This window comes from Channa argus, chromosome 13 (genome assembly GCF_033026475.1).
Source record: "Channa argus isolate prfri chromosome 13, Channa argus male v1.0, whole genome shotgun sequence".
NCBI lineage: Eukaryota > Metazoa > Chordata > Actinopteri > Anabantiformes > Channidae > Channa > Channa argus.
The window spans coordinates 14333816-14346298 of NC_090209.1; the positions used below are offsets into that span (position 1 = coordinate 14333816).

Genomic DNA, 12483 nt, shown 5'->3' on the forward strand with positions numbered 1-12483 from the left:
TTCCACTTTCATGCCTCACTGCTGGTGTTGATCTTTCATCTTATCATGAGATCTGCGTCTGACATGTGAATAGCCTGCTATTTTGCATAGATCCAAACATTTCATACTTTGTAATCAATGTACAAGACTGTTCCAGTCCACTGTTTGTGCCTCTTCACCTACTGCAACTATTTCTTACAATATTGCCAACCTTTGTAGGGTTTTCTGTCAACAACTCTGCACATTAGGCCAGCTGACCTGAGTCTCCTACTCAGTGTCTGCTAGTGACAGTGACACTAGTTTCTTTTGTTTTATTCAATGATGCAACCAATCAAGTAGTAGGAGTTTTTAAATTCACAATAAAAGTGACAGATCACTCTGAATGTGGAAGAAGAATCTAATATAAACTCATATTATTGGTTTAATGGACATTACTCTCACTGATGTCATGTCAGTGTTTTAAGCTGCAAAACATAATATTTGTGAATCAGACCTATTATTATTTGGATCAATTATCTTGTAAAATATTAGGTGTAAACACTGTCGTGTCTGACAGGATCCCTTACAAAAGCAAGAGCATTCTGCTCTGGCAATGTCTCACACTGCTTTAGCATGTGCTTCCTCAATCAGTGGTGTTTACTCAGGGAGGCACGTCTCCCACTCATAGGGGCTAGCTCGCTGTTAACCTCTATGCTAACAGTGTGAGCTGGTCAGCTCCCAACAAGCAGCACACACTCCTTCTTGGGTTCTTGATGAACCCCCATTGACTGCTTGGACTTTTAAATCTATAAGCTGTAGTGGAGATCCAGCCTCCACCTGGGCGTTAGATGGACAGACAAAGTGTTCGCTGACACAGTAACTGTCAAGAGTTTTGTGTGGTGGACAAATGGATGGACAAAATAATTTGCAAGAGATTTTATCTCTAATTTTGCACTTCTCCACCAACGGTTAAGGTTTACAACTTTAATTTTATAGTCCATCAGCTGCACTTCCTGTCCTATGGTCATTTCAGTCACTTTACTTTTGCAATCATTCCTAATCATTTTCACCTGTGCTGCTGCCCATATTAACCCAGCTCTCAGTGCAGTACCTTGCCAGATTGATCTTGGTTTCCTCATGTCTCACTGGCTTTCCAGCCTTGGTGGTTTTTGATGGAATGCTGAGCATATTGATCTGTCTTTACATGCCTGTATCTCCTGGACCCTGCCTCGCCCCTGTAAGTCTTGTTATCTTTTCCATCTTCAGCTGCTGACACCCTGCCAACTCCACTTCTCCAAACATTCTCTGAAATAATCATTAAATATCTTAATTGACCTCTTGTCACAGCCTGTGTTTGGGTCCTGAACTAAATCCCCTCACTGCATCATGCTCAGGTGATCAAACAGCTCTGCTAACCAAAACTATTTAGGTCAATCAGGTACCTGGTCAATCTCATTGCCACATCTCCAGAGCATGCTGTCTTGCAGGTGGTGGCTCTGGTGTCTCACTTGAGGATTTTTCTGGGGGTGAAGCTGAGAGAAGAGTTGCTGTTAATCATGCTCTGATTTAAGCCCTTGCTGTATTTTCTCAGCCATCTCAATCATGCAAATGCTGGGCAGGATGGCTACAGCTCAAACAGAGGTTCCCCTTGGCGTCCTGCACATGAAATGATTGCAGTGCTGGTTTTTGCACCTTTGCATCTATCCTGCATTTAATCAGATTATTGTTCATGATTATTTGTTGGTAACTTACACTGCACAGCAGTTTCACAATGATGTATTTATTGATCAGCCAGTGATGACTAAAGGAAGGGGACCATAAGAATCAACTGCTTTTGGCTTGTCCCTTCAGGGGTCGCCATAGCGGAATGTGTTCGTTGATTAGGTGTAAGTTTTCATGCCTGCTGCAACCCCTCCCATATTATCTGAGACTGACACCAAGGTTGTCCTTTAGTGGCTGGGTGGGGCCACACCTGGTGGGGTGGGATTCAAAACCTGGGGCACTCTGCATCCCAACCCAGAGCTCTACCACTGACCCTCCAGGCAATTGGAAGTTTTTTTTTGTTTTTTAAATTCAGACAAGCACACTTGTAATTTTAAATAAAAAGAAAAGGGTACTAATGTGGGGACCATAGAAGTAACCATGTGGTACAGTCCTGTATTTGATATCTCACCCATGCTTCAGAAACACAAAGCCCAATAGCCTTGTCTGTGAAACCTTCCGGAACAGAATTCCAGTACAGAATGTAGAGTCCCTTTTTAAATTATGAATTCCTGAGAGATATCAGTAAAGCTCAGACTTCAATGGTGATAGTTTGCTTTACACACAAGACAAACAGCCAACGCATGGTGATCACAGGTAGAAACAAAACGTTTGGCAGCCGTAGTCTACCCATTACCTGAACACTGTTCTGGGGCTGTCAAATGTGCAGTTACTCATCTGAAAATGCTTCTCACTCTTTTTGGCTTTTATTCATTTTGCTTCTTTAGCAGCTACCAAGCCTTACACTGGTCACACTTCCTCTGAGCCTGTCTTGTTCAAGCCCAACCGCTTGAAGCTGTGTCCAACATGCCATCAGCTAGAGTTGCATCATTTGCCTTTAAAGTAATTTTCTGCTGCTTGAACATTTTAGGCAGCAGGTGGATCTGACAGCCTCTATTCCTATAGGGACCTAAAATGATGAATGCTAAGCTTCAGCCTGATATTATGGCTGGCAACAGTACTAAAGATGCATCTGTTAAATAGCTGGCTGAGAAGCAGACTGTGAATGGAGAAGCTTTGGCTTGTACCCCATCTATCCATGTTCCAAGTGCCCAGTCTTGTGTTGTGCCTCTGATGCTGTAAAAATACATTTTACTTTGATTGCAACTTATACCACTCAAATGATTTTATGATTTCTAACACTGTAATGGTAACTTGTTCAATGCCTTTTATTCTTATGTCCTCCCCTTTATTCTCACGTCATTCTGCATAAAAGTTTGTTCAACTTCTATTTTTCTAGAAAGATGTTGCAAATCCTTAAGTGCGATCAAAAACTGATAACTAGTAATTCACTTCTGAAAGTTTTTGGGTGAGGCTTGCCATTCTAAATAAGAGGATTAAAATTATTCTGGCATGATTTATACATTGGAGCATTCTCATAATTTTGTAACTACAGAAGATCTGGGCAGACAACGTCACCTTGAAGCACCACAGCAGAGTAGGTTATGAGAAGGCTAGCTGGTGCGGTGTTGTAAGTTCGTCTGTTAGAACTAGCTTAAGTTAAAGTTTGACACTAATAATGGCTTATTTATAAAGCACTTATCAAAGTGCTGTACATTTAAAAAGGAAAATTGATATTTAAATAAAATCAGGTTAAGTATAAAATCAAAGAAAAGCACCAGGTAAAATGCATAAAGCTGTTTAGATGGCTTATATTAGAACAAGAATCTCACATATCAGGAAAGGCAAATTTATAAAAATGCATTTTTAGAGGAGACTTAAAAGATGACACTGACTTCATCAGGCAGGTTATTCCACATTTTGGAGCAATGATGGAAAATGCTCTATCCCCTTTGGTTTTTAACTGGGAAGTTGGAACAGACAATAATCCACTGTCTGATCTTAAGTTTCATAATGGCACATGGAATCAAAAGATCAGAAATATAAATCACTGCATGGTTTAGCGCCATCCTATAAGTAATCAGTAAAATCTTAAAATGTATCCTAAAATGAACAGGGAGCCAATGTAGGGATGCAAGATGAGGAGTAATGCGGCTGAACTTCCCGGTTCTAGTCAGGAGCCTAGCTGCTGAGTTCTGAACAATTTGTAGGCATTTCAAGTCTTTTTGGTGAAGTAAGGAAAATAGGCTATTGCAATAATCTAGACGAGATACAAGCATGAATGATAGTCTCAGCATCATTAAAATTAACATAGATCTGATTTTTGCAACGTTCCTAAAATTATTAAAAACAGGACTGAACTAGTTTGGTGATGCTCAAGTTGCAGTCAAATAAAACACCAATATTTCTGACAACTGACTTAACGAATTTTGATAAGGCCCTAAGGATGTGAGTATATTACTGAAATTTTTTTGCAGTCCAATTATGGGAATTTCCGATTGTATTTTATTTTAATTGAAGAAATTTAAGGACATCGAATTTCTAATATTGGACATACAATCTTGTAGAGAACTCAGCCTACTATGGTCCATGGGAGTAATGGGGAGTTACAACTGAGTGTCACTGGCATAACAGTAAAATGAAATATTATGTCTGCGTATAACAGCATCCAGTGGAAGCATGTAGATTAACAGAATTGGGACAAGTATCAATCCTGGGGAACAGCATACTCAGAGGGGGAGGCGGATGACACAATTGTCAATTGAGACAGAAGATTTCCTATTAGACAAATATGAAGCAAACCAGTTTAATGCTGTGCCTGATTATATCCACCCAGTGCCTCAGTCTATCCAACAGAATATTGTGATCTACTGTGTCAAATGCAGCACTTAAATCCAACAACACTAGGATAGAGCACAAGCCAGAGTTAGCATTAAATAGGTCATTTCTGACATGTAGAAGAGCTGTCTCTGTGCTGTGGTTTTTGCAAAAACCTGATTGGAACTTTTCTGAACTGTTGTTTCCAGAACTGTCAGCAACTACTGTGACACTTTTTTTTTTATTTTTATTTTTTTTTCCCCGCTAGAATTTGAGACAAATGGCAATTTGGAAATGGGGCAGTAGCGGTCCAGGATATTAGAATCAAGACCAAATTTCTTTAAAATGGGATCTATGCAGGCAACTTTGAAATAATCAGGGACATAACCAGTACTCAGTGATTTGTTGGAATAATGTCAAGAGGACTAGTTGATGCTTTCATGAGACATTATATCAAGTAGGTTACAAAGTGTACCAGGAGAGAAATAGTTCAGGGAGCTGTGATAAGAACAGACCACATCCAGAAATGAAGGATTTTGAGTGATAACGCCCCTAATTTTCTTTGGAAACAAGATGTGATTAAAAACTTATTGCAATCAAAAACACAATTGGCAGAGTTATGTATTTAAATTTGTTTTCTGGAGTTTTATTATTTTGATAAACCACCTATTAAAATAGGCAATTTATAATTTAAGCTTGCTATAGTATCCATATTGACGTTTACCATTACCTAAAGGTTACAGTAATATTTCACCAATGTTAAAAATTAATTAAATCTGTTACAATCCCAAATCTGAATTCTTACAATATTGGGGCCACAAGATCACGATGGAAGACTCAACAAAACTACTATTAAGTTAAAGAGAAGCCGGTGACATAAAGCTATGAACTCCTTTTTTTTAAATCAGCTTTGCTGTCAAGTGTCAACTTCACCTTTTCACACTTTCAGCAGTTTCTCTGTTATTAGGCTGAACGGTTGGTGGGGCTCTGTTCTCGAACACTGAGCACGAGCACACCACGTTCTAGAACTGTCCCCGGCGGATGGGGCTCGCGCCCATGCTCGTAGCAGGCGAATAAAATGGTAACATCGCGGGAGAACTGGGAGAGCACGCGATGTTTGGATAAAACGTCAGTGCGTGTTATAAACGTTAGGAGTTAACCGTTTAGGTTTCGGTGTTCAGTTTTGCCGGGCACAACATCTACGTAACAGTATTGTCTATATTGTGGCCCGACGAGGGATTTTAATTGCTAAAACTGAAGATGTAAGTCCTGCGTTTGTTAAATAGTCGCTAACGGTCGTAGCCAACTAGTAGTCATGGTAGAGTGTGTGTGGGTGCAAACAGCGAATCAGTCGGTTTGCTAACTGTCAACTGACCTAGCAAACGCGTTAGCCTGAATTCATACTTGCAGTGCTGTCAGAATTAAAAGGCACAGTGCATCGTCACTTTCCTTTAGTCGTATAATCTGGTATCATGTTCCCTAAACCGATACTCTTCTAGCTAGTTGTGCTTAAGCGCCTTGTATTAGCTGAGTTGCCGCTAGTTCGTAGGCTAATTTCAGTCAACAGGACATGGGTAATGTTGGTACTGGAAAAAACAGTCATGGCTAGCTCAGTGTTTAATGTTAGCCAAAGTAACTTGAGCTAACGCTAACACGCGTTAGTGATAATGTAAATGATAACTACGATATATCTTATTAGTAATGTAGCATTAACTGCTAATGTTGTTCGACTCTAAAGTCCAACGTTAGTAAATGTTTGCGACGATAAATGTGACGTTACAATCTGTAACGTTAATTTTATTTAATCTTAGGGCTGGAGTTTGTTCCTAAGGACTTATTGCGTGACGGCAGCGGCTGTATCGAAGCTAACGATAATCTGGAATGAATGAGTGAAACTTCAACATGACTCACCACAATCCAAGATGAAATGTTGCCGCACCTTATACACGTAGACAACCAGAGCAGAATTAAAAAAAAAAAAAGACTTTAATATTTGTTATAGTTAGTAATTTATCAGTGGCACGTTCTTGAACAATTACTATTTAAGATTAGTTACAGGGACTATTCGTCAAGTCCCGGAGAGTCTCTACTTTCAGCTATTCCTAATCCATTACTGATTACCTGGATCAGGTGTGTCCCGGTCACTTCGATTGAATTGTTCTAATCGACTCCAGGTATTCGTAATGGTGCGATCGTATTAATAAACAAACCCCCTCTTGAATTCGTAAAATCAGGCATTTAGGCTGCAACAATCAGTCAATGAAATCCTGGAGGAATTACTTCTGGATTTAGAAGAACGAAAAATAGATTGTGTATTGTTTTAACTTTACCTATTTCCCCTATTTCTACTCTTAATCATTAGGCAACCTGCAACAGCTAAGTGGTATGACAGACGGGACTCTGTTTTTATTGAGTTCTGCGTAGAGGACAGTAAAGATGTGCAAGTAAATTTTGACAAGTCCAAAATCAATTTCAGGTAAGCTGCATTAATAACATTAAGATTTCTGACTAAATCTTTTGGGGTAATTGAGCAAAATCTTTTTTCCCAAGAAGCATCTGAAGTAATCGTTTTGAAAACGGAAAGAATTATGCATTGAACAATAAATTAGTGATGCCTGGGTTTTTTTCTTCACTTTTACCCTTAATTAAATGTCTGTTTCAAAACTTTTACTTTCTGGTCATAAGATTTATGCAGCAAAATTTAAGTCTGTCAATATGTTAGATGTTTTCATACTATAAATATGATAGTGGCCACTGGCTCCGAGGCTGGTTTTGAGATCAGTGTACACATTTGCAGTCAATCAGAATTCAACTCATGTAACAGTAAGAAAAATACATTTCTAAGTGGAGGCTGACAACAATGTTCTGTACTGGCTTTAATGTAATAAAAATGTAAGCCCTCCTGTAAATACATCTCTTCCTCTAAAGAAGGTTATCTGCACTATAGTTCATGAACACTAGATCTAATGTATATATTATGACCACTCTTCATTTTCTCTTACAGCTGTTTCAGTGGTACCGACGATGTCAAGCACCAGAATACAGTTGACCTGTTTGGGGAGATTGATCCTAAAGTATGTTTGTCAGATGTTGTTATAGTTGCCAATCTAGCGTGTGTTATCCATAAAGCATCACCAATCTCTCTGTTCTGTACAGGAATCCAAACACAGACGCACTGACAGGTCTGTCGTGTGTTGTTTACGAAAAGCAGAGACAGGGAAATCATGGCCACGACTTGCCAAAGACAAGTCAAAGGTAACTTTCATTTTTAAATAAAAATCATACAGATGTGATGTACTTCACATTCAACTTGCATATTAATAGAACATACCTCTGCCCTGGTTTCCAGTCTCTCCATACATTCCACTGTCTGTCATAAATGCCTCAGAAATATGTGGTGATAATATAGATAAATGGTAATATTAATATTGAAACTATAAAACAATTGGATAAATACTGCCTTACGTGGATCATATTTTCTTAGTGCAACTGGCTGAGTGTGGATTTCAATAATTGGAAAGACTGGGAAGATGACTCAGATGAGGACCTGTCAAGTTTTGACAAATTCTCAGAGGTAAGGATTTTAAATATGCACACCATCTGCAATTAGGTGCTAAAGTTTGAATCTCCTTATTTAAAAATGTCAATGTAAAACAGTACTTTTATCAACATACTTAATGCACATTGAGCTAGTATAGATGTTTCATCAGAAAGTGTGTGAGACTGAAGTTTTTATTCCCTTAAATGGAAATGGGAGATTCAAACTTGTATACAGTGAATTTGGAAAGTTTATAAACCCTTTTCAGTTTTGTTACATTGCAGCTTGATACTACAGTATTTAAATTTATTTATTTTGGTCAATCTACGAACACTACCCCAGGGATAACAGAATTTTAGAAATGTTAGTAAATTTATTAAAAACCAAAAAACAGAATTATCACAAATATTCAGACCATTTAAACAGTACTTTATTAAAACACCTTTGGCAGTAATTACAGACTTTTTGGATATGACACAACAAGCTTTGCACACCCGGATTGGCGATTTTCTGTTATTCTTTGCAAATCGTCTAGACCTCAGCCAGGTTGTTTGGGGACTTTTGGTAAGGCATTTTCAGGTCACTTAAGAGATGTTTCAGATGATGGGCCACTCTACAAAATTTTTGTCCCTAAGAAACTCCTGTGTTGTCTTGGCTGTGGATCATTATCACATTTGAAGGTGAACCCTTCGCCCAGTCTGAGGTTTTGAGTGCTGTGAAACAGTTTTCATTGAGAATATCTCTGTAATCCATGTAACTTTCCCTCAACCCTGACCAGTGTCCCAGTCCTTGCTGCTAAAATAAAAAACCCAGAGCATGATGCTGTCACCACCATGTTTCATACTAGGGATGGTATTGAGCAGGTGATGAGAGGTTGCCTGGCTTCCTTCAGACATAATATTTAGAATTGAGGCCAAGCTGTTCAGTCTTGGTTTAATCAGACAGAGAATAATGTTCTACAAAGTGAGTTATTCAGGTGCTATTTTGCTCCATGCATTTTTATGTAATTGGACTGAGGGGAGGCTTCAATCTAGCCACTCTGCCATAAAGCCTAAATTGCTGAGGGATGCAGTGATGGTTGTCCTTCTGGAACTTTGTCCCAACCTGACACATGATTTCTGGAGCTTAGTGTCCATTGGGTTCTTGGTCACCTTTGTTACTAAGGCCCTTCTCTCCCCATTGTGCAGTTTAGCAGTTTAACCAGCTCTTGGAAGACTCCAGGAACCTGCAATTCAGCATAATAGGTTTTTCTAGCCCTCCCTAGATCTGTGCCTTGCATTAATCCAAGGGTGGGGAGACTTGTCGACCTAATCAATTATGAAAATTCGTGGATTTACGTAAAGTGCCTTCGTGCGTAAGTAAAAGGTAAGATGGCTGTGTCTAGTGAGAGCAAGAAGTCCACTAATGAGCAAGCGGAAAAAAACTACAGCCATTGTTTAAAGTATGGAAATAGTTTAAGCAATATTGAAGCACCTTTTGATGGACTGCTAGAGTTTAGGTTACATGTGGTTGTCTCTCTAAAGGGGATTGAATTTTGCAACTTTTCTGTTTAACTGCTAAATGTAGATTGCACCATATTCCTTTAACTTGAATGTAACAAGCTCTTGCTATAATTATGTGGAGAGACTTTATCAGTCTACAAAACAGTGCCAATAAAAATTGTGAATAATGCCCTTCAGTGCATACTTTAAATAAAGAAATGTGACAGAATACAATATTGATGAATTAAAATGTTTATTTTGTAAATTGTTATATTAAATTATGTTCAAAAATAAAAAAGCCTAATGGAGAAAATAATTTAGATTACTTTTTTGATTGATGGTGAGGCTGTGAGGTGTTCTATAGAGAGGCTTTGACATGATCTGGAAAGGCCCATTTATTAATTCACCACAGATGGACTCCAGTCAGCACGTAGAAAAATCTCCAACGATCAAGAGAAAGGGAGGCATCTGAGCTAAATTTCAAGTGTTTTTGCAAAATGCCTGAATGCTTGTGATATTTCAATTTAGAAATCTCTAAATGTATTTTTAAAAAACTAAAGCCTGTTTTTACTTTGTCATTTTGGGGTACTGAGTGTAGAGGGGAAAATGTAACTATTCTAGTAACAGGCTGCAACATAACCAAATTGAAAAAAGTGAACTTACACTTCTAACCATTTCTAAGAAGATGCATACTTTTTCCTCAACTGTATAGTATGACTATATTACTACAGTGACATGTTTGCTGTTCCCTGTGTGTTTCTCCAGATGATGAACAGCATGGGAGGGGACGATCTACCAGATTTAGATGGTGCAGATGAAGAGGTGTGTGTATTTCTATCGTCTGTATTACAACTTTCCAAGAATAGAAACAGCCAGCTCCTGGTCTTCGATGCTAATGGTCACTCTAAAAATGGCTTTATCTTAAACTTGTTTGGACAGCTGTTACTATAGTGTGAAAGATGCTAATCAAACAGCTGCTTGGCTATTTCACTGTACCTCCAACTCTGGACAGTAGTTGGGATGGTTTGTTCCTCAATTTGTCTTAAGTTAATTTAACATTTGCCTTTGTGTGCAGGCTTCACATTGAGACCACAACACTGCTCAGTGTGTGCCTCTATCTGAAGCCAACACTCGATGTGTTTAGTGATGGCAAAGAATTTAGGTCAACTCAAAACAACTTACATTGGGTTGGAAAATTGTATTCAAAAAGGCCAAAATGAAAACCTTATACCTATTAAAGAGCAAATATTTGAGCCCAGCCCTATTTTGTATCTTTTGCTGAAGTTGGATATTTGTTTGAAGAAAGTTAAAGTAAAATTTACTAGGTAATGTATTGTATGAGGAATTGAAATTGTTGTTGGTTTGTGTTGCAGCATGACTGTGCAGACAGTGATGATGAAAGTAAGTACTATTCTAAGAGGTTTCATTTTAGTCACCAGAAAGCATTAACTTAAATAAAAGGAGAGCCACAATTTTAGACACTGCCAAGTACATGCACATTATAGAATCTTATTAAAACCATAGCATTAAAAAAACAATTCTACTTGGGCTATAGTGATGACGTGTTAGAAAGGACTCAAATCTATTTTTTTATCCCCACAGAAGTTCTTATTTAAAGTAGATTAGTTTTTTAAGGACTCTTAACTCTTGCTTTAAATTCACAAGCGCATATATTGGGTATTAATTTGGGCATGACTGTGTTCCATCTAAAATGCCTCTTGGACCTAAATTTGTAAAAGTGTGTATATATTTTTTTTTTAATTTCATTTTATTTACTACCTTTTAATTCTATATTGGTGTTAATTGTCATGTTGAGAGATGAGTTTCTGTTAAATTAAAGCACATGCACTCACATCACTTTTGTTTCTGTTCCAGAAATGCCTGACTTGGAGTAGCTGAATGTGGAGGCCACCTCAGTAGTAAATAAAGCAAGGTATGCGTTTGAAAAGAGACTAGACATGAGCTGGCAGCCACCATGGAGAATAATCCTCATCTCTCTACTCAGTTTCCAAAGTGAAACCCCTCAGAGGTGTGAGAGGGAGTGACTGTTCGATACAGACGTGCACAGATCCGTAGTGACATCCAGTGATGTGCTTTGCTGTTCTGTTCTGCATGGACAATTATGTTCAAATGAAAATGATGTTTGACTTAACTGACTGTAATGGGATGTGCTGATGTCTTACACCTTCTCTCCCGCTCGTGTGTGTGTGTGTGTGTTTTTTGTTTTTAAATGTAAGGCTATGTATTGAACATTGTGATTTCTTATTAAAAATTTAAAAATGCCCATTTTCCAAAAGTATTTTTTTTTTGTTTTTTTGATAGCTTTCCCTTTAATGTTTGTATTGTAAATTGCACATTTTGTTTAATTTAAAGAGCAGGAGTGCTTAAATGATTTTCCAATGTATGCCAACATCTGCAAATATGTAACAATTTCATATTTAGCATTTAAAATAAACATGCTTGTGTAACTTGCGGCTTGTTTTGACATTACACAGTAGTAGAGTGGTACAGTCTTTGCAATGGTATGACTATATGCAAAGTTGAGTTTGTTTCTCTATACTAATTTCTATAACACTGCACATTGTAGCAGGTGCATAAGTTATGTATTTTATTTTTCTTTCTTTAAATTTTATTTTATATGCATACTGCTGCAAAGACAGAAATGCTGTATATTCTAGAGTTCCCGATTTGTTTACAGCAGTACAGGTCATAAATGTTAATCACATACACTTTATGCTTTGGAGGCTTGTGTTTGATTTGATATGTTGGACACTTTTGCATTTGTGTTATGCTGTGGGAGTTTGGGTATACATTTCTAATAAACCGTTTAAGATCACTGAAAACAAGCCTTAGTACTCAAGCTTTTTAACTCTGCCGTTAAGACAAGGTGAGGATTAACAAGATATCGTAGGTGAGAGAAGTATTTAATGTATACATATATTGAAATATTTGGTAAATGTTCATATCCTTGCTGGTCAGTAAGATTTCAGTAGTTCCACATGAGCAGTGGTAGACGATTGTTTAGTGCTAAAATCTCAAGTTATTTGCGTGTATGAGGCCTCAGCAGCCCGAGCTACACAGGTCATT

The 12483-nt window shown here is 37.9% G+C and overlaps 1 protein-coding gene across 2 annotated transcripts; it reads left to right on the forward strand.

The window, feature by feature from the left end:
* The first annotated feature begins 5479 nt into the window (after nucleotides 1–5479).
* Nucleotides 5480–11864, forward strand: ptges3a (prostaglandin E synthase 3a (cytosolic)). 2 transcript variants are annotated; one of them, XM_067528122.1, is made up of 9 exons: nucleotides 5480–5639; nucleotides 6740–6853; nucleotides 7382–7451; nucleotides 7534–7632; nucleotides 7862–7951; nucleotides 10162–10218; nucleotides 10770–10797; nucleotides 11272–11329; nucleotides 11402–11864. In XM_067528122.1, coding segments are annotated over exons 1-8 (480 nt in total). In that variant the 5' UTR covers nucleotides 5480–5637; the 3' UTR covers nucleotides 11292–11329; nucleotides 11402–11864. The 2 variants fall into 2 exon arrangements, with proteins under 2 accessions (XP_067384223.1, XP_067384222.1); XM_067528121.1 differs by having other exon boundaries at nucleotides 11272–11864.
* The last annotated feature ends 619 nt before the right edge of the window (nucleotides 11865–12483 follow it).

Excerpts from the sequence above, each read along its gene's own strand:
- ptges3a (XM_067528121.1), top strand. Across the intron at positions 7,452-7,533 it reads TTGGGGAGATTGATCCTAAA|GAATCCAAACACAGACGCAC; the intron begins GTATGTTTGTCA and ends TGTTCTGTACAG. Across the intron at positions 7,633-7,861 it reads TTGCCAAAGACAAGTCAAAG|TGCAACTGGCTGAGTGTGGA; the intron begins GTAACTTTCATT and ends ATATTTTCTTAG.